This window comes from Panthera onca, chromosome A2, assembly GCF_046562875.1.
Source record: "Panthera onca isolate mPanOnc1 chromosome A2, mPanOnc1 haplotype 2, whole genome shotgun sequence".
NCBI classification, from domain to species: domain Eukaryota; kingdom Metazoa; phylum Chordata; class Mammalia; order Carnivora; family Felidae; genus Panthera; species Panthera onca.
The window spans coordinates 127,220,164-127,247,390 of NC_138340.1; the positions used below are offsets into that span (position 1 = coordinate 127,220,164).

The following is a 27,227-nucleotide window of genomic DNA, read 5'->3' on the forward strand; positions in this document are numbered from 1 at the left end:
TTTTGCCATTTACAATGGAGGCTAAAATGGAGACCTAATTTTACAGCCGGAGAATTTGAGATTAATTAGCTCAAAGTCACAGGAGAAATGCAATGATGATAAAGGCAAGAAAGGAATCCAAGTTAAAACAAAAACAACAGATTATATTCCAGACAAGCTATGTTCTGATCTGTAAACTGAAAAAAAGAAAATCTAGGAGCCCATAGCAAGTGCCCATAGCAAGGCAAAACTTTTAGGAAAATATAAATCACATAAATCTGCCCGTGAATACATGTCAGGAGCCTCCCAATTTGACTTTGATACAAAATCCATGTATGTAAGTAATCCAATCACTAACCCAATAATAAGATCCATCCCACAGTTGCCATTGCCCATTTAATTCGAATAGAACCTTAAGCATCTTGTGAAGTAGATTTAATGAAGTCTAGATGCATCCCGGGCTAACTACACTTAATCAGAACCGAATAAACAAACTCAGTATTAGTCACACTTGTGCAAGTTATTCCGCTTCACTGCAGCCAGAAGAGATTTTCATGTGATCCTGTTTAAACAGCTAAACATCTGGAAAATATGGAAACTATTCTGTGAGGCGCAAGAGGACCACACGCTCGGAGGAGCCATCAGTTGTGTGGCTGGGGTCAGGCCCCTGATGTTGGAAGGAGAGCACTTACTGGAGACAGCTTACTTACAATGAAGCCAAGTTTTTTATAATCCCGTGTGTACATGGACTTGCGTTTCTCCATGCTGCCACTGCTGTTATTAGGTTCAGACTCTGCATCAAAAGCGATTCTTCGAAGTTCAAATATGATGTCCCTCTGAGCCTGAAGGCGTTAGGGAGAAAAAAAAAAAAGGAGGGGGAGGGAAGAGCTGCTTTCATTGTGTGACATTACATACACTCCCTCTTTCCCCAGGGTCTAAATGAATCACTGCTTTCAGGCAAAAGAAAAACAGATAAAAGACAACCAATGTTCTAAGTTAGGGCTCTGCATAGTCCCCCTGCCACTCTCCCTGCTGGTCAGCCCTGGCAACCCTCCACGATTATCCTCATGGCCAAGTCACTTGGAATACTGGTGTCAATTGCCTAGTCAAGTTCTAAATGGAGCCCCAAGTATGATGGAAGGCTTGGGTTCAGAAAAGCCAAGTTCAAGAACCTAGGACTTCCGCACTGTTCGAAACAAAGTGAGAGGCACAGAGGTTTATGAACAGCATTCAAGTGACAAGGGGTCCCGGACTCCACTAAGAAGTGACTTCATGGAAACAAACCCTTCAAAATGGCTAAAATGGTTAACTTTCTTGTTATGTGTATTTTACCATGATAAGAGAAAAATGTATGTTTTAAATAAATAAAAGGAAGCATTTCCAAACAGGGAGGGCTGTTCCACATTAAGATGCATGGCCTTCCATAACTAGAAGTGGTAGGATGACAGTCTCATCTCTCTGGGATGATTACACTTGGCCTTGCCAAAAGTCCAGGGCATGGCGGACAGCCTCTCAAAGCCTCTCCATCATTCTTAATCGCATGGCCTCGTGCCATGAACGAAGTGCCGTGGCTGTTACACACTTCACATGTGCAGTTCACATCTGCAATAGATCAGGCCCTCACGTGCCAATAATGAGTGTTTTCCTTTCCAAAGCTGCAGCGCTGTTTAAGTTGAAAATGTGCTACAGCAGGATTCCCAGCTGTTTCCTCTCACTCTGCCCTCACACAGTAAAGTTCCCCAAAAGCCTTCTGGATGGAGACATAACCTCTCACACACAACAATCAGAGACCTTGAGAGAATTATAACAAACAGCCAACCAACAAAAACGCAAGCCCAGAAATCAGGTGTCACCTGGGACCCCCACCTTCGGTAATGACAACGGGAGAATGGAAATCACTTCCTCAACCTGCAGGGTCATTATGACACAGAGCAACCAAATGGCCCTGGTTGTCCAGGAACTTGACTCCAGAGCCATTACCATTGAAGGTATTGGGACCAAAAGCCAAGATCTGTGGCTGTGTGACATCAGGCTTTCTTATCCAATAAAGGAAGAATATGCGTGTGTTCGATGTATAATGGAGTAATCCATTTGCTTTATTCTCTGATCCTAAATTTGCCTAAATTTTAAATGCATTCCCCCAAGTTCTAAGATGACGATAAAACAATTATCATCACCTAAAAATTCCTGGTTTGGGAGTAGCCCCAGAAAAGATTTTAAATAACTTTCTCTCCCTTATGTGCTTTTGCTGCTGTCTGGTGAGCACTCACCTGGTCCTGGGGGTCCATCTTGGTCATCATCCTGTCTTCTAGAAGGTTAAAGGTAAGCACCTGTAGCACATACAGCTGGTGTGCCATTTCATTGTTGATGGCTCTCTGAGCTCGGATAACATTCTGTAGAGATAGTTCAGAAAAAATTTAAAAAAGAAAAAGCAAACAATCCCCATCACTATGCCAGGTAGAGCCCCAGAATTCTCCATTTGGAGGCACAGGGAGTGTGGGCTGGTGGGTGGAACCGCCCTTCGGAAGAAAGGGGGGCATGGAGGTGATCTCAGAGCTTTTGTTTATGTTCCAGAGCCCAATAACATTCCTGCTATTTGGGCCAGAAACCAGGAAAAGACCTACTGTGTGAGGGAGGGAGAAGAATGGAAGGCACTAGAAATGCACTGGTCATTGCCACAATATGAGTCAAGAAGGTGTGCCTGAAATAAGCTGAGAAGGAAGACTGGATTTCTGCAACAGAAGCATCCCCTGCAGGCCAGTAGAGGAGCGAATGGTGCATACGTCTTGTAAGCAATTTTGCCATCATTTCACCCTACCATGGTCCCTGACACGTGATCCCACTTCTAAATGTGGAAAAGTTTTAGAAGCAACACAAAAAAGCAAAGTATCTGTCAGGCCTGCAGTTAATTCACTGTGGAAACTATCCAGAGACCACCACCACCACAATGCAGTGAGGGAATGCATGTGCTTAACTTTACTCGCCTACTAACAATTAAATGAAAAATAAAATGACCCTTCCCCTTAGAAAGAGAGTGAAAGTGGAACAAATATAAAAGGAATGGCAGGAGACTAGATATGGAGGCCTTTGCCCCCACCAGAGCTGGGTCAGAAAGGAGACTGAATGCTTGGGCCTAACATGTATCTTCTTTAGCAGAGACCGTGGTTGTGCCTTAAAAATGCCGAACAACCAAACAACCGGTCATTGTGGTGAAACGACTATTCAAATCAGTGGTTTTGAATGTGATAGAGCCAACCACATCTTGCCATCTGAAAGAACTTTCTCTAGGTTAGCTCCCAAACCGAGCATGCATTGGACTCCATGTCCTAGCTGTGAGCACCACATCAAAATAGCCAGTTAAGGAAGACAGGCAGAGAGAAAAAATGAGGAACAGAAAAAAGTCACTGAACCAAAATATTGGGGTTGTGTGGGTGGGAAGCTAGTCAGTGAGATGGAGAGGTGGAATGAGACCCCATACCCTTCCATTTTCAGAACTGAATGTTACTTCATAGTATGTGCCTCACATCCAAGGTGTATAGCCATCTTTTTTACTAACAACTCAAAAGAATCTGTGCTCCAAGTTTTTGCCTAAGAATACCACCCTTGACCTTCCAGCCATCAAAGTCTCATAGGAGATTTCCCACTGAAGCAAAGTGATCTTTCAGACATGGCGGCCACAGCCACTTCCACCCATGCTAATTCTGGGCATTCTAACCCCCACTGCCACACCCAGGTAACAACCATGGGCTAAGACCTTAATTTAACATTTCTCAACCTTTGTCCCTCCACCCTCCTCCTCTCACACAAACACCTTCACTGAACTACATCTGGTAGTGAAGCCTCCACTTCCACTGAGAGCCAGGACAAAGATGAACCATATCATGAATCCCCCCTCTGCAATCTCTACCAGACCATTCTTGGACCAAGAATCTACTAGGATGCTCAACAAACACCCATTTCATATTCCAGTTCCTGGGGGGAAAAGTGTGTCATCCCCAAAGAACTGGGGTACCTCTTTCATTAAACAATGAAAATTATACTCATATGTTTCTTTTTATCCTGTCAGCCAGGAAATTTAAAATCAAACTTGATGACAAACTGTAGTCATTGCCATTGGCTTTGGATTCTAGAATATTTATTGTTTGCCCTCATAAAGGTTTTTAACTTTCAAAAGACTCATTATATTGGAGTGTGTGTGTGTGTGTGTGTGTGTGTGTGTGTGTAATTGTGAGCTTGTAGAACTCTTTGAAATCACAGAAACAGAAATTGCTTCTTTCGTAAGCTGGAAATCAATCATGCATGTTTCTTTCAGCCTTCGGTTAAAAGTCAAGCAGCAGATAAGGCCTCGGGAAATCATGCTATTTGATTTATTTTGAAGCATTCACAACGTAACATGTAGGGCTTCTTTTCCACTGACATTTCAGGTCATTTTTGCATTGCAGTTCACAAGTAGATTCCATGTATGTCTTTCCTGCCTGTGTCTTGCAAAGGGGCCCAGGAAAATGATGGTCAAAATTACAGGGCTTCTGTCAGTCTGAGAAGGTTTCCAGCTAGCTTCCTCATTAAAAGCTGTATAAGCTCACACAAGTGGATTTTTTTAAGTCAAGGAGCCCCTGATTTCCTAAATGTAAAGCTAGAGTGATGGTAACTGTAATAAACCTGCAGCACTGGGAGAGATTTCCACCCCTTTCTGCCAGAATGTCTTTCTAGAGCAGTTCCAGAGACTCCTCCTTACAACCAAAGGAGGCCATTCCTGTGGGAAAGCCTTGTTTATTCCAGTTCCAAAACCACACTTCTTCCTTTCTAGTTCCTACTGCTTCCTCACAGAAGCAAGTCATAGAACACACCACGAATGGAAGCCAAAAGAGGAGATATCTGAACACACCAGACCATTCCCACCCAACGAAGAAGTCACGGCACGTAGGTACTCACTGTTAAAATGATGGAACGAAGCTGCTTCTGAGCCAAAATATTCGCCATCTCCTGTTGGAGGAAAACACACCCACATAAAACCTAAGGTTAGAAAAATCCATTTCAACATGGCCCCAAACGACTTTATCCTGGGTGTGCTTCCTAACTGTATATCAGCAGTATTTCTTATGAAGGAATAGACACCAACAGGCAGTGGTATTCAAATGACTTTTTGAATGTTCTGTTTTGATAACAAAGCTTTGTCCAAAAGCAGAGGAAGGAAATCTGGCACCCACAAACTTCTCCTTTTTTTAGGAATTTCCACCTTCCAGGAAAAATTGAGTACTGAATTAAAAGTGAATGCTCCAAAGGAGAGCAATGGCTCTCCATTCCAAAGGCTCATCAGCTTTTATTAGACTATACATGTGTAGGGAGGTTTCACTAGGAGACACGCCTGCCCCCAAAGAGATCCCCATGGTAGGGAACCATCATTTTAAGGACCTAAACCTTCTTAATCTATGCAAAACCAAAGAGGGAGTGGTACTTATCCCAGGGCTTGAAAACAATCTAGGCAAGTGAACCGAGCAGCTCTTTAGGGAAGGACAAATATCTGAGCAAATGCAAAGCTCTTAGAGCCCACACTCCGCACTGCTAGGCATCATTTCTACAAGCTGTATTTTGGGCTTTGGGCTGCCTGGCTAACACAGAGGAATTGCAGGTGACTTTATTAAAAGAAATGATTCATGGACACTCTTTCTAAATATTGAGAAACAGATAGTAAGGAGAAATTATAAAGTTGGGTACAACCACGGTACAAACATTCAAAAACAAAAATACTGCTCATATTCAGGAAGACACCTGTGTGTTGTTTTTTGGGCAGGGAGGGGCTGGATTTTAGGGTTGCTGCTCTTAACTGAGTAGAGAAGAAACTAAGCTACGATTCAAACACACAACCATGAATTCATTCGAGGTTAAAATAAACTTGCGGGAAACAAGGAGGACCCAGAACACAGGGAGAAAGTGCAAGGGGGACACGCAAGCAGGCTTGGGCAGAAACAGAATGTGGGGACTTACAGTCAGAGGACAATCAAGGATGTCAACACTGCTCTCTACACCAACCTAATGGTGCCATCGTCACCACAGAAAGGAAAGCAAGTAGGAAAAAAGAAGGGATGGAAATTCAGAGGACTCTGTTAGAGGTTACAATTTTAGTTTAACACCCCTGCTGACCCACTGCATTGCAGAGAAAAGTGCATAAACACTGTGAGGTGTTTCAAATCACCTTCCAATCTCTTAAGAATAAAAAAGCAAGGACAATGACACACACAGAAACAAGTAAAAGAGCAGCCTGGAAAGAACCTGTCTTTCTATGGTGCACACAGAAGGCAGTACTTGCTTCCTAATGCAAATAGGAAGGTCCACTTTTTTTTCTTGGACCACATGAAAAACAAAGAACCCAAAGGACCCTACAGTTCTTTTGTTTTCTTTTATAAAAATGAAATTACTGCCTAATCACACACAAAAAAGGAAAAAAATTCTCTATTTTAGCCTATTGATTGATGAAATTTTAAATAAGTTAAAAAGGACAATTTATTTCCAGTATCTACAGCAATTGTTGTAATTATCTGTTGACATTATTTATCTTTTTCTGTAAGCCTATGGTCACCTTAAGGGCACCGAGACTGTCCTTTTCATCTTTGTATTCCATGCCTGGAGCACTATGTCTGGCAGAAAGTAGACAATAAATGATTGGAAATGAAAGAACGTTTTCTACTACCCTTGTAAGGAACAGAAACTTGGTCAGGGAGAAAATAAAAAATCCTTGTCTCCAACATGGATTTGTTGTTGTTGTTGTTGTTCAATATAAGAAAACTGAGTAAACTTGAGAGTCCATAGAGAATATTTTATACCGTTAAGATGATATAAAAGTATAGATAGATATAAATATGGATGTAGGGGGGGGGCCCTGGGTGACTCAGTCAGTTAAGCATCCGACTTTGGCTCGGGTCATGATCTTGCAGCTCATGGGTTCAAGTCCTGCGTTGGGCTCTGTGCTGACCACTCAGAGCCTGGAGCCTGCTTCAGTTTCTGTGACTCCTTCTCTCTCTCTCTCTCTCTCTGCCCCCTCCCCTGCTCACACTCTGTCTCTCTCTCTCAAAAATAAACATTAAAAAAATTTAAAAATAAAAAAATATGGATATATGTATATTAACATGGAAAGATACTCACAAAATCCTGTTTCATTTTTAAAAGCAGTTAAAAAAATAACCAGTGCATGTAGTGAAAAAAAATCATGTATGTAGAAGAGGCTTTGCTTAGAAGAAAGCAGGAAGAGGGGCCACACAAAGTGTGACCAGTTGCAAGAGTTCTCTCTTGGGGCATGCAATTAGAGGTTTCATTCAAACTTCTTCCTTTGAATCTGTATTTTCTGATTTTCCCACCAAATCTTTTAAGTTTTAAAAAGGTTTTTGTTTAAATAATACTTATGAAAACCATAAATATTTAGAGAGAAATCTGGAAGGGACCTCACCAACATGTATGCCATGAAAATGGTAACATGAATAATGGCGTGTAGTTGTAAGGAAAAGGATCCGTTTGCTCCCATCCCCAAGAGCCCCCTTCCCCACACAAGTACCCCTTCCCTTCACCTGTGCAGAGACAGGGAGAATCTCCCACATCCAGGAGGCATGGGGAAGCAAGAGACCCCTCCCTTGTACCACCACCTTCTCCCACACCCCCAAAAACCCCCAGGGGGCCTTGGCAAAGTGGGAGGTTCTGCCCCAGCCCCCTCTAAACCTAGCACTCTCTCAGGCCCACTCAATGAACACAAAACAAAAATATCGCTCCAGTCTGCCTGACAAGTAAAAATATCTGACCATGGTGGTATTTTTCCTCAGTAAAAGCGAAAAGAGGTGTTTAAAATCCATCTGAATTCATTTTAAACATTTTGAAAAGTAAGGAAAACCCAGTTAATGGAGTCCTACCAATGTGTTTGGCCCAAAGTCTGGAGGAGAAGTTGAAATAAATAAAATTTTTTCACTGAAGTGGAATCTGTCCAATGTCCTAAGGCTTTAAAACAAACAAACAAAGCTGTTCCTATAAATCCAATAAATAAATGTTTAGATTATGTTTTAATCTAATTAGAGGGAGAAAATGGGCTTGTGTCTTTCAGGCTCCAGAGAGTTCTTCTCTCGGCAAACAGGGGACAATTCTGTGGGTGACGCCTCCCTGACAATGGATGCTCTGCAGAGAACAGCAAGGTCAAGGTTGGGATTCTAGCTGTGACTCTTATCTCCTCAGCAATTGGTCAAATTCTTTACTCCCTCTCACTCTCATTTGTAAAGAGGCAATAATAAGGCTTTCAGAAGATATGAGAATTCAATGAAATAAGACACAAAGCATTGAACACTGATCCTGGCACATGGAAAATTCTCAAAATATTATCATTGATGACAGGCTTTGGTAAATTTTCCTATTTACCCCCAAAATACAGAACATTTAATTTTTCACAAGAAAAGCCAATAACAACACATATAATAGAACTGAAGTGATATCCCCAATTAGTATGATCTTCTGCTTTACAAGCTCCACTAACCTTCAGGAAATAACATCAAACTTTTTTTGTCATGTACTTGAAATTATATTTTTAGAGCCAACTCTCTCTTAATGCACTGAAAAACATTTTTTAAATTAAAAATCTAAATATTCCTTTTCTTGACAAACAATAGTCACGGACTCATCTTAAATTCAACACAATTTATAAAGTCAAAATTAATTTTCTATGTTGTCGCTGTTTTTATTTCAAAGACTAAATTACAGTCTAAATTTTTGGCTTGATTATATATACTCTATCTTTCTTAGTTGGACTGTTTTCTTAAATTATGTAATGTTATTAGACTATCCTTTGTGATTTATTATCATTATAGCAATATATTGCCAATCCGTGTCATCTCAGTCTCATATTGCCTACTTTTCAAAAAATAAAATTTGATTCACAAAATCCAAACCTAACATTATGTTGGTATTCCATTATATTTTCATTGGTGTCATTATTCTGGAGTCAGTACAATAGGCAACTGATTCCCTATTTCTCCATGGTCATTTGATACAAATTGAGAAGATTAACAGTACTTCTTGGTGTACCAGGAAGATGCAAAGTGTATGCATCTTACACAGGTTTAGATCTAGGGATCCAAGTGAAATCATAGCACTTAGGGTGGGCATGAGTTTTTGCTTCCCCAAATCCAACCTCTTCTTCCACAGGAAAAAGGAGAAGCCCATGAGGTCAGACCAGATAGCAGGTTTCTCGACCCCCACTCCACACTCAGCTACCAGTTTGCCAGGTGTCCTTGATCTGGCCAGTAGAAGGATCAAGCTTTTCCAATGCCTATGTCAGGACTGCACATGTAAGAGCTGTCAGGCCATTCGCTGGGCTGCTGGAGGTTATCATGAGCTCAGTAATTTGTATTTGGACATTAAGAGGGCAGTGCCACCTAGGATTCCACCGGCCACCCTCCCCTTAAAAATCCACCTTAAAAATCCCCTTAAAAAAGCCTGGAGCACAGGCTTAGGGAGGGCAGGCAACCCCCCGGCTCTGGCTCAGGCCAGCACCAAACCAAACACAGGAAACAACAAAGCCACTCCCTTCATTGTGCAAACAGAACCCCCTAGGAATAAGCAAATGATTCTAAATGAAAAACCAGAAGCCCTCACATTTAGTCACTGAGGTTTAAAATCCTTGGCAATGAAAAAAAATAAAATTAAAAACTAAAATTCTTGACATGATGTCCAGTAGCATGCTAGCTTCTAAGTTCTGCTAAAACAATTTAGTGGTAACTGTCACAGAGCTCCCGCTATACTTGCTATTGGTGGAAACATCTCATATTTCCAACCCATTTTTAAATGAAAGTGAATTGTGACCAAGGTAACACAATATATGTTATGTTGATGGAAAAAACAGGAATGGATTTTGAGGTGCAAGCTATATTCCAAGACATGCAAAATTCTACTTCTTCCACAGCACCATCTATAATGATCCTTTACTTCACTGCAGAAGAACCAGAGATCTGCAGACAAAGGACAGTATCAAAGGACAGGTTTTACATAGGTCCATCGAAGGGTCCCTTCCCTTGTTTGCACAGAAGGGAAATGTGTTGCTCAGTCCTCCCCACCACATGCATGTGTGGACAACAGAAATGTCATGGAGCAAAGAGCTCCCCAGACATAGGAACAGTTATCTCAACCAGTAACAGCCATCTGCGTGTCCTCCCTCCTGTCCTTGCCATCTTAAACCTCCATGGGCGAAGGAGAACAGCTTGCAGGCAGGAAGAAATACCTCTCTTGCCCTAGGAAGCATGCAACGGCATGACAGAAGATCTCAAGGCTTCTACCTCTGCTTCCACCACAGCAGTAACACTTTCATCTCTTTATGTTTCGAGTTTCTACGTTGGGTTTCATTTGATGAAAGGACTCTGCCTCCAGAGCCTTCCGAGTGTTCTTCCTGAGACAAGGGCTTGCGCACCTCCAACTAGTGCCCACTGGATCTGTGAACGAGCCCAGGCTGGCCAGCCGGGCTGCAGAGAAGCAGGGATGCCCAAGGACTCCCCAGGATGGGAAGGAAAGGGCACTCACTGCCCCAAAAGTTGCCAGTCCCAGGTACAGTCTTAAGACAAAAGAAATCCAGCTTACCTGCCTTCTCTCATCAGGAGCCTTCAGGAAAAGTGCATTAATCACTGCAATGGTATAGGTTTGGATTTCTTGATCTGTCCTGTAAAGACACAAACAATACAGAAAGTCAGAACAGGCTACCTCTGAGTCAGACCATCATAAGGGTCGTGATCTCCCCAAAAAAAGATGAGAGAGAAAGACATGGCCTAGAAAATGCAGTTGTCACTGAATGAGAATGTATTTCAATCATCATCATGAGGCAGGAAACACAGTGGGAGGGTGGGGGGTACAACTACTGTTGCTAGCTGGACAACACACTGTTCCCTGGGGATAGGTGGTCAGCCGGCTCTCTCCCCTTCTCCTCTATTAGGCTTAAAACATGAACCCAGGGGCCGTGTGTGTGTGTGTGTGTGTGTGTGTGTGTGTGATTTTCTGTCTGCTGCATGAAGTATATAGGGACCAGACTTGCCTGTCCCTACACTCCTGGACTTATTATAAAGGATACCACTTTTATCTCCATGGCAATGATATTACATATTCTAAAAATCTATTTTCAAACAAAAACTTTTTAAATAATAAAAACAACAGGTTTTTATTTTTTAAATTTACAAATTTTCTTTTTACCAAAATGAAGTCAGAAATTCCAAATGAAGCAAAAATCTCATGGAAGCTCCATGGTAAAGAGTAAACAAGAAGGACCCAAGGCACAAACAAAGAGCAGCCGGAGAGCTACATTTAGAAATAATTTAGGGAGAAGCAAAGTTGAGAACGCAGCCCTTGGAGGGATGAAATCTAAAGCCCAGTGCTCCGCAGGCTGGCCATGTAGCCTTGGAAGAGTTCATGGGGTATCCCCAAAACACCGTCTCCTCATCTGTAACACTGGGTGAGAACCCAGGTTCTTAAAGGTATTGCTTTTAGGATAAAATTAGTTCATGTATATAAAATCCTCAGCATGGCACTTGCCAAATAAGAAACTCTCCACTTTGGCAAAATGTACCGTGAATGCTCAAGTATGCCCTCGAGATTCAGAGAAAAGACACAGACTATAGAAATAATGCATTTCACATTCAGGGAAATGTGAAACTGGTATTATTTCTAGACAGGTTTTGCACAAAATCATCATTTTGCACACAATCATCATGTGCTCATTTTCCCTGAGGCCACAATCCATAGCTTGTGTGACTTAAAACCTTATTACATCCTGGTCACCATCCCCCCTTCCAAATGAAAGAAACATCTAATGCACTTTGGTAGTTTACATTATAAACATAACAGGTAACATTTTTGGCATATTGAGAACTAATGAACATTCCCTCACAGCCCCAGCCTGCATTCCCAACCCCAAAAGGCCAATCAGATTTCCTCTTGAGAACTGGCAAATGTGTCCTGAGAGACCAGGGGTGGTAGTTACTGGGAGCCAAGTCACTTTAGTGCCAACCAAAACACAAGAGAAAAGGCCTGTTGTGAGGACTCCGAGGAGGCCATAGTTTCTATCCTTGTCAAGGTTTAGCTACTTAAGTCATTCCTGGGTTCTAGAAAGTGTACCAGTATTCTTTCAGTAAACCCCTGGTCTTGTGTAAGCTACCGCAGGGGGTTTGTTGCCGCCTGCAACTCCAAATAGGTTTATTTATAAAGTAGCATTGTACAGGGGGGGTGCTTCTCAGAGGCAACCTTACTAACTACCTAAGAGTAGAGAGAAGGGAAAGCCTACAGGCTGTTCAGGACCTCATCTTAGAGCTCAAGCCGCTAGAGATAAAACACATACGTTACAAAATACAAAACTGAAGCTCACTGTAATCACCTTGAGCCTAAGAAAGAAGCCTACCTTTAAAAATTCCCAATTATCTATGAAAATACTCATCACAGAAAACACTATTTTTAATGACTAAGGAAAGATACTGTTGAGAACTCAAGAGAACAAATTGTCCTATTAGGCCTCGTTAAAAGTAAAATTCTACCGGTATCTACCACATTCATCAAAACTGACTGCCTATGAAGAGCCAGGTACTGGGAACAGGCATGCCCCCCCCCACCCCCGCTCCACTCCACAGGCAAGTCACTGTGCCATTTCAGTGTGATGGGGGATGTGTCTGGTACACGGTGTGCCTATATGTCAAATCAAGATTCCTTTTCTGCCTATTTAATCAAACCAATCCAAAGTGTTTCCCAGAGCTCCATGGTGGCTGTCTACCAGAACCATTTCCCCTCCTCATGGAGGGGGTGGCAGTGGTATGCTTACCCTTGAAGATGTGGGATAAGTTGTCCAATAGTGATCTCCTGAGCCACCTTCTGGTAGAGGTCATGGCTATTGAGCACCATTGACTCCAAAATGGCCAAGGACCGTTGCAGGATTGAGATGTCCATGCCCGATTTGTTGACAAAACTTGCTATCTGAAAATCCAAGAAGGACACAATTGACTACTTGAGGTAAACAGAGCATAGAAATCCAGAAGGGAGCAAACTAAGGAAATTAGGAGCTCACTTAAGAAACACCAGACACAGAGGATGAAAAGTATCTAGAATTATAGCAGGATAGTAAGGAACACATCAAGTCAGCGATGATTGCTCATATTACATATTACAAAGCAATATTTATATCTTATTTCTATAATTCAATAATAAGCAACTTTAAAAAGGAGACAGCTTCAAAGAATTATTTTCTGGTTTTTCTGGGATTTTTCTTCTGGGTTTTAGCTTTCAGAGGCAGATGATTTCAACACATATATTGTGAGGACTCCTGTGTTTCTTTGAGACAGTAATTTCAACATATACTAATAGCCATTTCCTTCCATTCCCAGGCTACTCCTTCCCCCACACGATTCATGATTTTTATGTTCATATTATGACCCTGGTTATATTCTTAAGGGATTCACACAAATCACACTTGTCAACACAATCCAACTGGCAACTTCTTAGGCACTGGCTACGCTCCTCATTATTCAACAATGAAACACTCTTTCCCCCATTCTTCCAATTTCTTATGGTTAAAATACATTCCTTTCATCTCAAATTTAGCAAACAGGAGAACATTTAAATGAGCAGTGCTAAAAGTTAAAATAATAGCTTAAGCACTAAAATATATTCCCTAAGGAATGAATCACTAAGGCCTCAAACACAATAAATCACAATGTAAGAGGGAAGTAAAATAAGGGTTAGAATAATGGATCACAGTAACCCAAACACATGGGTACCATAAAGGTTTTATTTTAGAGGTCTCATTAAAAGTTATTCCTGTCTGTTGACAACTCACACTAAAAGGCTGTTATTATATCAACATAATGACTACTTTCTTAAAAGCTAAATAATTTGGTTCCATGACAAATCGACACTTGCTGCTTCCCCCCATTGGCACTAATTTCTTCTTTCTGCTGTCCCATTGACCCCTTCTCCTCATCCCCTCTCCATCCTTGTACAAGATTAAACGCAAAGGTGCCCATGGCAACCACAGTTACCGTCTCCACTGTTTCTAGCTAATGACTCCCTGGTGGAAGTAAGGGTAGTGGATACAGATACCAGTACCCTCTCTGGCCCCAGATACATCTGGATCTCAGGGGTGGCAAACAGATGACATGAAGAAGTATAGTATGGTAATATTATGGCTTTATATTCCAGAAAGCTATTATTTTATAGCATAAAGCACAGGAAGAGTATGAAAATTTTAAGATTCTCAAAAGACTGCTTCAGCTCCTTTCATGGCTAATAAACTTCTCCAATGTGTTTACTGTCCCTGGCAAGCCTTTGCCTTAATCCTCACAGTCTGCTCCACTCTGTCCAATCTACCAAGCTAAGGCCATCTTTTTCTGACAAAAATCCTATTACCCTCATCCTGAGCCCACGGTTTAATACTTCACTTAGACCTCCTCTAAACAGAATGTCAATTCCTTGACTTCTTCACCAACACCACCTCAACCATTTTCCATTATCCCAGCATAATTCCTGGTACCCAATTAAAAAAAAAAACGCTGAAGAACTCACAAATAAATTTGTTGACAGTACTTCCGATTTTTCTCAGCACTATCTCTCCGCCTTCCGTGCTCCTTTTCTTCCCCCATTTAGTAAATTTGGATGTACCTTTAAGACTTCCTGGAGAAGCTTCCACCTGAGAGCCTACTGTCAATACCTGCCCCCCTACCTTGTAGCTTCCACACACTCTTCTCACTTATTCAAGTACTAGTATGGATTGTGTGCCATAAAAGAGGCTTACGCTGTCCTAAGATCTGGAAATAGGTAAATGAGCAAAACCCACATGATTTTTTAATTTCGAGGACCTTATAGTCTAGCAAAGACAGAAAAATAAAAAGGCATTTACTATGAAGTACATTAATTGCTTATTCTTGGCATCCAAAAGTATGACTCCAAGTAGATATTCCAACAAAGCCTAAATTAAAAGGTGTGAAAACCAATCTCATTGTCTTCTTAATCCTCCTTTCTCAATTATCACCTTTTTCCAAGTTTGCCATAATCATTAGTGATTATAATTCCAGTCCCCTATTTTCTATCGCTACGAACACATTTTGCGATGTCTCCCCTTTGATACGCATTCAGTTGTACATGCACAACATCGGCCCAGGGGCCAACTCATTCTTGGATTACTAAGACTGCATCTTCACTTTCCTTTATGTTCAAGATTCCCCTCTAATACACATTTATCCTCTACTTCCATAAATATCCTTTTGGTAACATTTCCTTTCTCAAAATATCCAACCAGAACTCTCAATATTTTCTGAAACAAACTATACCTTCTTTTAAAGTTTCCTACAAATTATTGACCGTCATGGTCCCAGGGGGCTTGCTCAAATGTTGTACAAGAGTTTGTGTTCTCTGCTCTAATTCAGGCATATTTGAATTACATATACATATTCCATTTCCCTTTGCCATTTCTATCAATTTCTCTCCCATAAAACTAACCCCTTACTTTCATCAAAATATTCTTAAAAATTAATCTTTTCTATACTTCACCTCTTTTGTGAGATATGGAACCTATCATTTCAGCAATCCTAATGCAGCTTACAAAAGGAGCATTCTGTGTAACACACTTAGCTGAGTCCTGCCTCGCAGACAGCAGGCATGCAGATCGTTAGAAGTCTATGTACAAGTCTGTGGCTTGAGAACGTGAAAATACTTGTACTAGTATTTTGTAGTACTAAAATACTAGTGGCTTTTTTAAACTAACTGCCACCTTTTGCCTTTATCTGTCAGTGGTTCTAACCAGACATTTAAATGACCCAATCTTTCCATCTAATAAGTACCAATAACCAAGGCATCAGGGCTGACTGAACAAACATAATGACTGTAGACAGGCTCCTTATTAGGGCATGTACAAATTCGTCAAAATACAAGCATTATTCTCTATGTCTATTTTAAATAACTATAGATCTTAGTATAGTTACGGAACAGTAAAGATTTTCTGGTTAAATTTTTAATTTCTCTTGCCCACCCCCAAAGAAACAATGACTTTCTTTGCCTTTAGATTACTTCTGGCTCCATTACTGTACTTTTGGCCCACACAGGTGAGCCAGCCCTAAGCCAAAGCACGGCTGTGTGAAAGTAGGTCTGTACTGTAAGAAAGAAGAGGTAAGAAGAGTTAGCAATAATTATATATACTACCTCCACATGCTTGCATTCATTTTTAAATGTTACCTAAATAATACGGAGGAGTATTTGTGTGGCTTCTAAAAAGCTAAGGGGCATCACAGTGCATGCATCAAAGATATAAACTATTAAAATCACATAAACACTTCTTAGAATAACTTAGGGCGAGATCTTAAAATTCTTCCATGCTGTCAAAACTGAAAAGAACCACAGAGAGCCTGCAGTTCCATTGCCATATTTTAAATTATCTGGGCACAGGCCCATGAATCTCTCTAGTCTTTTAAGAGGTAAAAATTACTGAGTCTCTAAACTGAATTGGCTGGATGTCTGTCCAGGTGCTGAAAACTATGTAGGGTGAACCAGGCCCTCCTGCAGAGCTAAGGCTGTAAGAGCATTTGTATGAAACGCCCCTTCTGAGAAAAGGCACTGATGTTATACTTGGCTAGGGGAAAACCAAAGGGTAAGATAGAAAGTTCTAGTTTTTTGTTTTGTTTTTCTTCCCTTTCTTCTCCACAACTTCCTACCCTCTCCCTAAGTAGCCAACTCTTTAAAAAGCAACATTACATTTTGTCATCAAGGGATTCTACCTTTCAAAATGTTTATGAAATGATGTTATTTATTGCAGACAAAGTTTGTAAACGAGAATCTCCATCCACACATAAGAAAACAGATAGTAAAGAAGAAGACGGGCTGGCAGGGAAAAAATATTTCTCCAAAGTGGTATGAATTTGGCATTAATAGGAAGCCAAGTCTGGACCACAGAGATAAACATCTTTTGTCAGGGCATTTCCTAGATGAGTTTTGTTGAGATAAAGCTCCATTTAAAAGACAGTTGCCTGCATACAATTCCTGGGTTGTGAAAGTGCTGAATTTGATCCAGCTAATGAATAAAAAAAGTTAACCTTACAAAAACTATCAATTATAAAGTCATTTTGTGATGGCCATTTTTCAGATTCTCATAAGGGACTGAGATCTAAGTAGCAATGCAAAGGAAAGAGAATGGCAAGGAATGAGAATGTGAAATCCATTAAATGTATTGCCTTTTGAGAAAATATTTAATTTTTTATTTAAACTGCCAAGACCGCTAGTCTTTGCTTCCTTAGACTTTTTAATTTAATTTCAATGAATGAAAACCATTTTCTTACGTAATTAGAATATTAAATTATTGTTATTCTCTCTAACCACTTCTCACGTCATTTAACGAAAAAGTTTTCAAATCCCTGTCCATTCACAACTGAAATTTTACTTGAAATAGAGTTAAATACGGTGTTACTATACTCCTTCTTTTCTTCAAGTTCTAGAGTTTTAAAAAAATTCTTCCAAAACAAGTTTCATTCATTCATTTCACACAAAGGTATTACGGTCTTCCTCTGTGCCAGGCCCTGAGGATAAAGTCATGCAGAAAGCTGTGGTTCCAGCCTCCTAAGACTCATGGTCTACTGGGAGCCAGTAAAAAAAAAAACAAAGAATTCACAAAAATGGGGTAAGTGTTTGCACAGGGACAAACACAAGATCCAAGGAGAATGGAGAGCAGAAGAAATCACTTAACTTCTTACCAGTGAGGTTGGGGAGGGCTGAACAGAGGCGATACTGTTTCAACCAATCTTCAGAAGCTATTTTTCCCACCATTTGAAAGCACAGGTGTATAGCATGAGGGGAAGAAGCCCTTAACCATGGGACCAGTGACACTCCACTCCCTATGACATCACTTAACCTCCCCAAGCCATTGTATCCTCCCCTCCTGACCAGTAATAGCAAGACAGTCTGCTCTGTTCTGGAAAGGATTTCTGGAGATCAAAAGAGATAATGTGGATGAAAGCACAATACAACCTCAAGGAATCTGCATTCAGAACAGCACTGTTTTTAGAGCAAAAGAGGCTCTAACAACAGACAAGCAAGGCAATTTGGATGTAGGAAAGAAAGGCCTGCCATAATCCAGTATGAGTTAACATTTTTGTTAAGTATGAAAAATCCACAAAACCCAGTATCTTCAGATTTGAACTTACTTCTCTAGAACTTTTATCCTAGAAAGACAGAACACAGCAATTTGTTCTTCACATTCATCATTCACTGCTTACGTTTCCTTGGCTTTCTCATCTACAATCGTTTCTTTTCTTTTTAGCAATTCGTACCACTGACTGAGGCTTCCTCTTCTAGTAGTTCCCATTAATCATCTCCTTTGGCTTTATGCCCTTACATAAGGGAAGAGAATTCAGAGGTCTGTTGAGAAGGCCCTGGATCCCAATCAGCTCTTGTCTGAAATAAATATGTATCATGTAAGCATTCGATCTCTGGGGCACCCAATTCCAATACCCTCATTTGACAATCTAGGGGCTTTTCTGTGCCCTTTGATTCAAGGCAGTATCTCCCAGAAGATACTGATTAACTTCAAAAGGGAAAGAACTTCACGGTGAGTGGACCCAGCAGATAGCACCTCAACCATGTAACCAAGGTCAACACCACCATTAATAACACATGTCGACATCATGTACCCCGATACAATGTGCCGAGTGAGAAAGGTATGACACTACTTCTCTGGCATTCCTGCCAACAGTGCGTAACCTTAATTTAACCATCAAATACCAAACAAATCCAAAATAAGGGACACTCTACAAAATAACTGACCAGTAGTCTTCAAAACTTTCTGTCATGAAAGACCAGGAAAAACTGAGGAACTGTCAGATCAGAAGACTCTAAGGAGACATGACAGCTAAGTGCAATGTGGGATCCTGGGTCAGGCCCTTAGACAGATAAAGGACATGAGTAGAAGAAATGGTGAAATCAAATAATGGTAATAGTACCACTGTTAATTTCCTAGTTCGGTAACTGTACCCTCATTATGCAAAATGTTAACCTAGGGGAAGCTGCATGAAGGGCATTTGGGAACATTCTGTACTGTTTTTTGCGATTTTTCTGTAAGTCTACCATGATTTCAACATGGATTAAAATAACAAGGTTTAAAAAATTCAAGTGACTCTTCTGGATTTTGCTTTGACTTTCCAGCTTTTGCACAGATTCTCTGAAATTCTTTATTTTACATAACCCTTCCCAGAAATCTATACTTATAAAGTAAATTTATAAGGGAACAGCGGGGGCTCTTCTGCCCTCTGTTCCCACACCAAGTCCACCTTGCCCACCCCTTCATTACCTTCCTCCTAAAGAAGGAGAAATCAATCCCAGAGACATTTACTGCACCATGATTACAAGTGAGCTTGACTTAAGAAGCATGGACCCAAGCACACCTCCTTCTCTTATATTCCTGCTTCAAATCCAAGTATGCAGGAAATCAATATGCTTTCCCTCTTTCCCCTTCCCTGAATACCTGATTGAGGGCAGAGAAGGTTGAAGAAGGATAGAAAAAACTCTACTTAGGTCTTGAGAATAACTGAATCCTGTCCAGGGACTCCTAAGGGACTGCGTCTGTAGTGTAAACAACGTGATTCCTTGATTTCCCTTGACTGTGGGTTCTCACATACACACCCTTTTGATCCTGGTGGGGAGACAATGTCATCTTCACATAGAAGTTAGGTGCCCAGACCCCCACATGCATAATATTTTCAACAACCACATCTATCTTTTACACAAATAACTATAAGAAACAATTATAACATATCCTCAAAGCAGAGCAAAATATCTATGAAAGTAATTTAAGCCCTGAAAAAACAATCTGCATTACCTTCTTAATAAACGCCACTGAAAACGTATCCCAGGATACTATTCCATGGTCCATCAGCTCAACAAAGGCTGTCAGGGTGAAGGACAGCATGTCTCCAAAGCTGGAAAACACAGAGAAGATTAATGGAGATGGAGAGCTGAGCAGAAGCACAGACACAGAAGTGAGAAAGCTTTAAATAAGTGGATACAGAAGAATTATAAAAGATCATTGAGATACACAGCTAGGCCTCAGGAAACTTCTTAAAAAATGTGAGTCTACGGAAAGGAGGAAGGTGGGTTTTATGGAATAAGCCAGGGCCTCAGTTGGACAGACCTGGGCTCTCACAGATTCTCACTCTGGTGAACTATGTCATACTGGGCAGTTCACAAATCTCTCTGAGCCTCTGTCTTAGCTGAAAAACTGAATAGTGATACCTATTTAATCACAGGGCTGCTTGTAGAGCACTTAATCACATGTGTAGTATATAAGCATTCAGTAAATGATAACTTAAAGAAAAGCTTTTCAGCAAATGAAAGTTAGAGTAACCAAGAGAGGGCAATGTGCTTCTTTCATTATTCACGGTATCTAATAATTATAAATAATTCTATTAAGAGTATTAGCACTTTGCACAGGATTTGAGTGGGGTGTGTGTGTGTGTGTGTGTGTGTGTGTGTGTGTGTGTGTGTCAGTGCAGACACACACACAAACACATAGGTACAAATATATATGTAAGTAAGCATATTCATTTCTGTTACCCTGGACAGCATTTTATTAATAGTCTTTATAGAATATCTGTAGAAATAATGACTGTTTGCTGTAGACTTGCTGTGATTTGGAAGGCTATAGGAAGGGTCTAATGTTTGAGTTAGAAATCAAAACAGAGATGAGACAAACAGTTCCACCCATGACCCTTATCAGACAATATCCTAGTTTCTAATGCGTTCAAAACCACACTCAACAGACACTCAGAATATTTTACAGAAACTCACCTCTACTGTAAATCATCATCATAATAAACATTAACTGTCAAGATAAGTACTGTCTTCAAGTACATTGAATTATGCCCATCAGGATTTCTGCATACTATGCAACCTCACAGATTCATGTGCTTGATTTTTAAAAAATATAGTTCAGAATTTGAATCTGTAAACTCATATATACAATTGCTACACTACAAAGTCTCATAGAATGTTTAGATTGAATTTTCCCATCTATTCTCAGTTAATAGTATAGAAAACAGGCTCGTGTTTCTTTTTTGTTTGTTTGTTTGTTTATTTATTTATTTATTTATTTACGTATTTATTTATTTTGATAGACAGAGAGAGCAAGCAGGGGAGAGGCAGAGAGAAAGGAAGAGAGAGAATCCCAACCAGGTTCCACAATGTCAGCGCAGAGCCCAGCGCGGGGCTTCAACCCACAAACTAGAAGCTCATGACCTGAGCTGCAACCAAGAGTCGGATGCCTAACCAACTGGGTCACCCAGGTGCCTGAGGCTGATGTTTCTTTTAAAACAGCTTCATATGGGGCGCCTGGGTGGCTCAGTCAGTTGAGCAACCGACTTTGGCTCAGGTCATGATCTCACGGTTTGTGATTTCGAGCCCCACTTCGGGCTCTGTGCTGACAGCTCAGAGCCTGAAGCCTGCTTCTGATTCTGTGTCTCCCTCTCTCTCTGCCCCTCCCCCACTCATGTCTGTCTCTCTCTGTCTCAGAAATAAATAAACGTTAAAAAAAAAAGTAAAATGGCTTCATAATTTCCCTTCTTCCCAGTTCTCTCAGCCCAGCCTCAGTAATGGCCTTGGGAATTCTGCATCACTTTCCAAGCTGTGATGCAAGAAAGAAACCTACAGAAGAGGCAACGGCTCTCAGAAGACCATGATCCAAAGCTCCCAGAGATCAGAGATGATGAGATGCAACAGATAAAAATAGATAAAAATGATTATGTGTGCAGATTCAGGAGTCAGATAGCAGTTTTCCCCTCCAATTCTAAGTGGGCAAGCTACTGATACATTCTGTGCCTCAGTTTCCTCATTTATTAAAAATGATGGTGGTGGGGCATCTAGGTGGCTCAGTCGGTTAAGCATCCAACTCTTGATTTCAGCTCAGGTCATGATGTCATGGTTCATAAGATCAAGCCCCATGTTGGGCTCTGGACTGAGCATGGAACCTGCCTGAGATTCTCTCTCTCTCTCTCTCTCTCTCTCTCTCTCTCTCTCTCGCTCTCGCTCTCTTTCTCCCTCTTCCCCTCTCTCTGCTCATGCACACTCTTTATTAAAAAAAAATCAGTGGTGGTGGTGGTGGTGGTGATCACTCAGGATTTTTGGGGAAATAGAACAAGCTACCACACTTTAAGCTTGGGTGTGGTGTATATATACAGCAACATGTGAGTGTTAGCTATGATCATTATGCAAAAGTGATCTTCTAGAAAGATAAGCAAAGCCCATGATCTTCAAATGTTTGCCTTCAAATATTCTCTGTCCTTGGAGCCAGGGTTGAGGGGGGGGTGGAACGCAAGGAAAGCCAACCCATGCAGGCCAGAAATACTTTTTTTCAAAGGCTTCTCTGACTCACAGATTGGCAATACTAATCTTACAGGGGCCCCTTACATGGTGTGCCCCCCAAAATAAGTCCCAAACCAGAAAACTCAAACTTACTTGAAGGACAGAACCAAAAAAAAAAAAAAAAAAAAGTAGAAGGATGAAAAACGTGTTAAAAAGAGGAGCAAGAAAGGTCAAATTTTAAAAAGAATTCCAGAAATGACTCATTCTACAGACAATGAATGACAAAATCCAGACATTAGCTTGAGTGAAATTAAAAAAAAAAAAAAAAAGTAAATTGCATCAGGAAAATAAGAGAGCCAGGTATAAAAACAATTAGCAAGATTTATTAATAGAGTATGTTGGTATCAGTATTACTGTGAAAACATTATTACATAATAATGTATAATATTAGTAAACAATATTAGCTAATGTATTATTTTACCATATCATTATCAGTAAACACTATTTGCCAATTTATTTTCCTTTTTACTTAAAAGAGCGGAAAACAAACATATAATAGTTGCCATTTGCTTATGCCTGGCATGTTAAAAGATCTCAACGGCTCAAAGTCCCCCATATACATGACATTGGAGAATGGCACCCATGGCCTCCATACAGGCAAAACACTGCCTCACTGTTGTCACTAACAGCATGAGCAGTGGGACAGGCAGTGACAAAGGAAAGCACACACTCTTGGAATCAAACTTGTCTTTATATTCCCTGGAGCTAGTTGAGGCTGAGAATAGAGATAGTATTAGTCTTCCTTAACTGCCTTAGAAACAAGAAATAAATTATATTTATGCTCTCTAATTATCTGAAGGAAAAATGACTCTGTCCCCTGCTCAATGGGCCCATAATCCAAGTGGCCTGAGTAACATCTAGGATTGTCCTGCTTCCTCCAATGCTCTAGAACTCTGCCCACAGACTTCTCAGACAGGCTGCAAGGACTTGAGAGAAAAGACGGAGAGAAAGTGTATCATTTGGTTTTCAAATCTCCAATCTGCTTTTGGGGCCAGGATTTTAATCTCCATGGTTGTTAAGGAGGTGGAGCACCATTTCTGCCACTGCGATAGGCCTTTATGTGCTTTGTAGTTTCCATTAGTGTGAACGGTTGGTAAGTGAGAGAAGCTTCTTTCATATCACACACCAAGGTGTCCATGGCAGGGATCGCTCCCTTGGTCCATCTAATAACACTTTATATACATGTTATATTATTGATATTCATATTTTGTAGAAATATTATCTAATAACATTTTATTTATACACATCATATATTTTAACATATTCTATATATTCTATAGATATTCTATATATTTTGTATAGATATAAAAATCTGAGCATGGAACCTGCCTGAGATTCTCTCTCTCTCTCTCGCTCTCGCTCTCGCTCTCGCTCTCTTTCTCCCTCTTTATGTGTTTTGTAGTTTCTATAGATATTCTATAGATATTTTATATCGATATAAAATCTATAGATATATATCTATATAGATATATATAATATCTATAGATATTTTATATCGATATAAAATATATAGAATATCTATAGAATATATTCTATATATTCTATATATCTAACATATTCTATATATTTTATTAGACCATATATAGTCGGTTATACTATAGAACAGAACATATATATTCTATTTAATATATTCTATATAACATATGTATGTGATTAGATATATTTATACATGTTATGTATTACAATATAAAAATATATATACACATGCAAATATAATATAGCATATATATAGTGCATATATAACATAAATATAATTCATTACGACTGGTCGCTGGATGGCATACTAGGTTTCCATGAGGGAGGATTTTTTTTTTGAAGGAGAATTTTTTTAAAATTCAACCTCAAACCCTCAGTTGCAAGGAGAAGATGGCCATCCTAAAATTTTATTACATTCCAAATCAAGGAACTCAATCACCTAATTTCAAATGATGCAGGTATAAAAGCCCTTATTGAACCCTGACATAGATGTTTAGTCTCACTCCTAGAGGACTGACTTACGCTCCAAGGAGAGAGGGCAGGAGCCAAGGCTCTGAAATCAATGCCGCGTGCAAAAGATCAAGGCTAAAAGGGTTACAAATATAAAGCAAGCACATGGCACGTGCAGAAGCACTTTTATTTGTTTGGTTTATTTGTTTTTTATAAAGTGCTAAGCTAAAGATTTTGCAGTACTGACTGCCACAGATTAAGCCGACTGCAAACTACATGCTGGTCGAGAGCTATGTCACAGCCAACACACCATGTGTGCTGGAATGATTCAACTAAATGTTTCTCATCAACTCAGTAGAGACCATCTTCATTCCAACAAAATTCAGCCAATCTTGAAGCATTTCAATTTAAGCTGCTAAATTTATAAAAGAACAGTGCTTCCAAATGTTTTGATTGGGTGCCAGGCAGAAGTGGAGAAGAGATGCAAGTAAAGGCCACTTTTAAAGTTTTTGTTAAGTCATACTCAATATATACTTAATTCCCAAAGTTAATGAATATAGTTCTGTCCTGCACTTTGAATTTCTCCAAATGTTTTTTTTTGTATGTGGTAAAAAGTATATACATAAAAGGTTATAAATTTATAAATCACCCTGTAGACATTCCCTTGGCCTTCAGATCATAGCATGAATGTGCCAACGTTCTTTTCACTCCTTTGGTAAAAATTTAACTGTGGATCAATTCTGGAATCTATTCTATTTCTTTGATCTATCTTTCCTCTTATACCAATATCACACTGTGTTAATAACTTTATAGTGAGTCTTGAAGTCAGTTAATGAAATCCTCCAACTTGGTTCATCTTTGTTGTTTTTTCAAAACTGTTTTGGCTACTCTAGGTCCTAAACATTTCCTTTAAGTTTTAAGATTGGTTTGTAATTTCTTTTTAAAAAATAATATTGCACTGAATATTACTGCACTGAATATTGCACTGAAGACAATGTGTGTGTCTTCCAAGAAACGGTATATTCTCTACTTATTTAGGCCTTCAATTTCTTTCAGTCATGTATTTGTCAGTGAAGAGATGCTACATGTCTCTTGTTAAATGTATTCCTAAAAAATTTATAATTTTTGCCACTTTGTAAATAGAAATTTTCAAAATTTCATTTGGCTATTAATGCATACCTATACATCACTTTTATACACTGATGCTGTATCCTGAAACCTTGCTAAATTCAATTATGAGATCTAAGACTTTCTTTATAGATTTACAATTTTCTACACAGATAATCATGTCTTCTATGGTTTTACTTCTTCCTTTATGATTATTATGTCTTTTATTTCTTTCGATTTATTGCTATAGCTAAAAACTCCAACACAATGTAACAGAAGTGCAAAAAGCAAACACATTTGCTTTATTCCCAATCTTTAAAAGGGCAGAAGTTGGAAGGAATTCAGTATGCCAACATTAAGTATGATGTATTTTTTTGTTTGTTTGTTTTTTAGTAGATGCTCATTATCAGGTTGAGGAAGTTCTCTCTATTCCTAGATTGCTAAGAATTTTTATGAATGGATGCTGGATTTTATGAAGTGCTTTTGCTGTATCTATGAATTATTTTCTGTATCTATTAAGATCATTTTTCTCTTTAAGCCCTCTCCTTTGTTTTACTAAACACTGAATCACAGTGACTGCTTTTCAAACATTGAGTGATTTCTGGGATAAACTTTCACTGGCCACAATGTATTATCCTTTTTATATATCATTTGATTATATTTGTTAATATGCTGCCGGGGATTTTTGCACCAGTGTTCATTAGTCTCATTAGCTGGCACATTTGGTATCTAAAGATTAAAATTTATTGGCATAAAGTTATTCATAACATTCTTTTATTTCCCTTTAATTTTCAGTGTATTCTGTAGTGATATTCCCTCTTTTGTTCCTAGTATTGACAATTGGATTTTTCTCTTTTTTCCTACTAAATATTTTCAAATAATCTGTTCTAGTTTTAATTTTCTCTACTATTTATGTGTTTTCTATTTCACGGATAGTTACTCCTTTTATTCCCTCCTCCCACTTATGTAATTCACACTTATTTATTTTACCTTTTTAAGGTAGAAACTTAGATCACTGATTTTTCTTGACCATTCTTCTTTTCCAACATAAGCACTTAAGGATATAATTCCCCTCTACACACTGCTTTAGCTGCATCCACAAATTTTGTTTTGCTATATTATATTTTATTATCATTCAGTTAAAAATATACTGCAATTTCACCTGGGTGCATTCCTTGACTCCTGGGTATTAAAGAAGTATGTCTTTTAATTTCCAAACATCTGAGGCTTTTCCGCAAATTTATTGTTCCTGATTTAAAATACAATTTCCTTGTGGCCAAAGAATGTAATCTGTATAATTTCAATCATTTGAAAATTCTTGAGACTTTTTACAGCATAGTATATGGTCTGTTTGGTGAACATTACACATACACTGAAAAGAATATGTATTCTGCTATTGTTGAATGTGATGCTCTCTATATAAATGGTGACCCAAGATATTTTACAACGTTGGTCGAATCTTGTCTACCCTTACTGATTTTGCCAGTTTTCCTATCAATGAGAAGACAGTGTTAAAATCTCCAGCTATTGTTAAGGATTTGTCTTTTTTTTTTTTTTAATTTTTGAGAGACAAAGAAAGACAGAGCACCAGTGGGGGAGAGGCAGAGAGAGAGGGAGACACAGAATCTGAAGCAGGCCCCAGGCTCTGAGCTGTCAGCACAGAGCCCAACACGAGGCTCGAACTCATGGACTGTGAGATCATGACCTGAGCTGAAGTCGGATGCTCAACCGACAGCTGGGGCACCACCCAGGTGCCCCACAGATTTGTCTATTTTTCCCTTTAGCTGTCACTTTTTGCTTCATGTATTTTGAAATCTTATATTAGGTACATA

At 39.5% G+C, this 27,227-nt stretch overlaps 1 protein-coding gene across 6 annotated transcripts in view; it reads right to left on the reverse strand.

Moving 5' to 3' along the window:
• The window catches only part of ELMO1 (engulfment and cell motility 1), a 545,925-nt gene that overhangs the window by 329,891 nt on the left and 188,807 nt on the right, over positions 1 to 27,227 (reverse strand). For 5 of the 6 annotated variants that reach the window (XM_060633905.3, XM_060633903.3, XM_060633904.3 and 2 more), the window contains 7 exons: positions 19,826 to 19,925; positions 12,797 to 12,948; positions 10,579 to 10,657; positions 5,965 to 6,009; positions 4,912 to 4,962; positions 2,250 to 2,372; positions 690 to 821 (listed from right to left, as the gene is read on the reverse strand). In XM_060633905.3, the coding sequence (XP_060489888.2) occupies positions 690 to 821; positions 2,250 to 2,372; positions 4,912 to 4,962; positions 5,965 to 6,009; positions 10,579 to 10,657; positions 12,797 to 12,948; positions 19,826 to 19,925 (682 nt within the window). The remainder of the gene's footprint in view (positions 1 to 689; positions 822 to 2,249; positions 2,373 to 4,911; positions 4,963 to 5,964; positions 6,010 to 10,578; positions 10,658 to 12,796; positions 12,949 to 19,825; positions 19,926 to 27,227) is intronic. The other variant, XM_078440523.2, reaches the window with a different exon arrangement.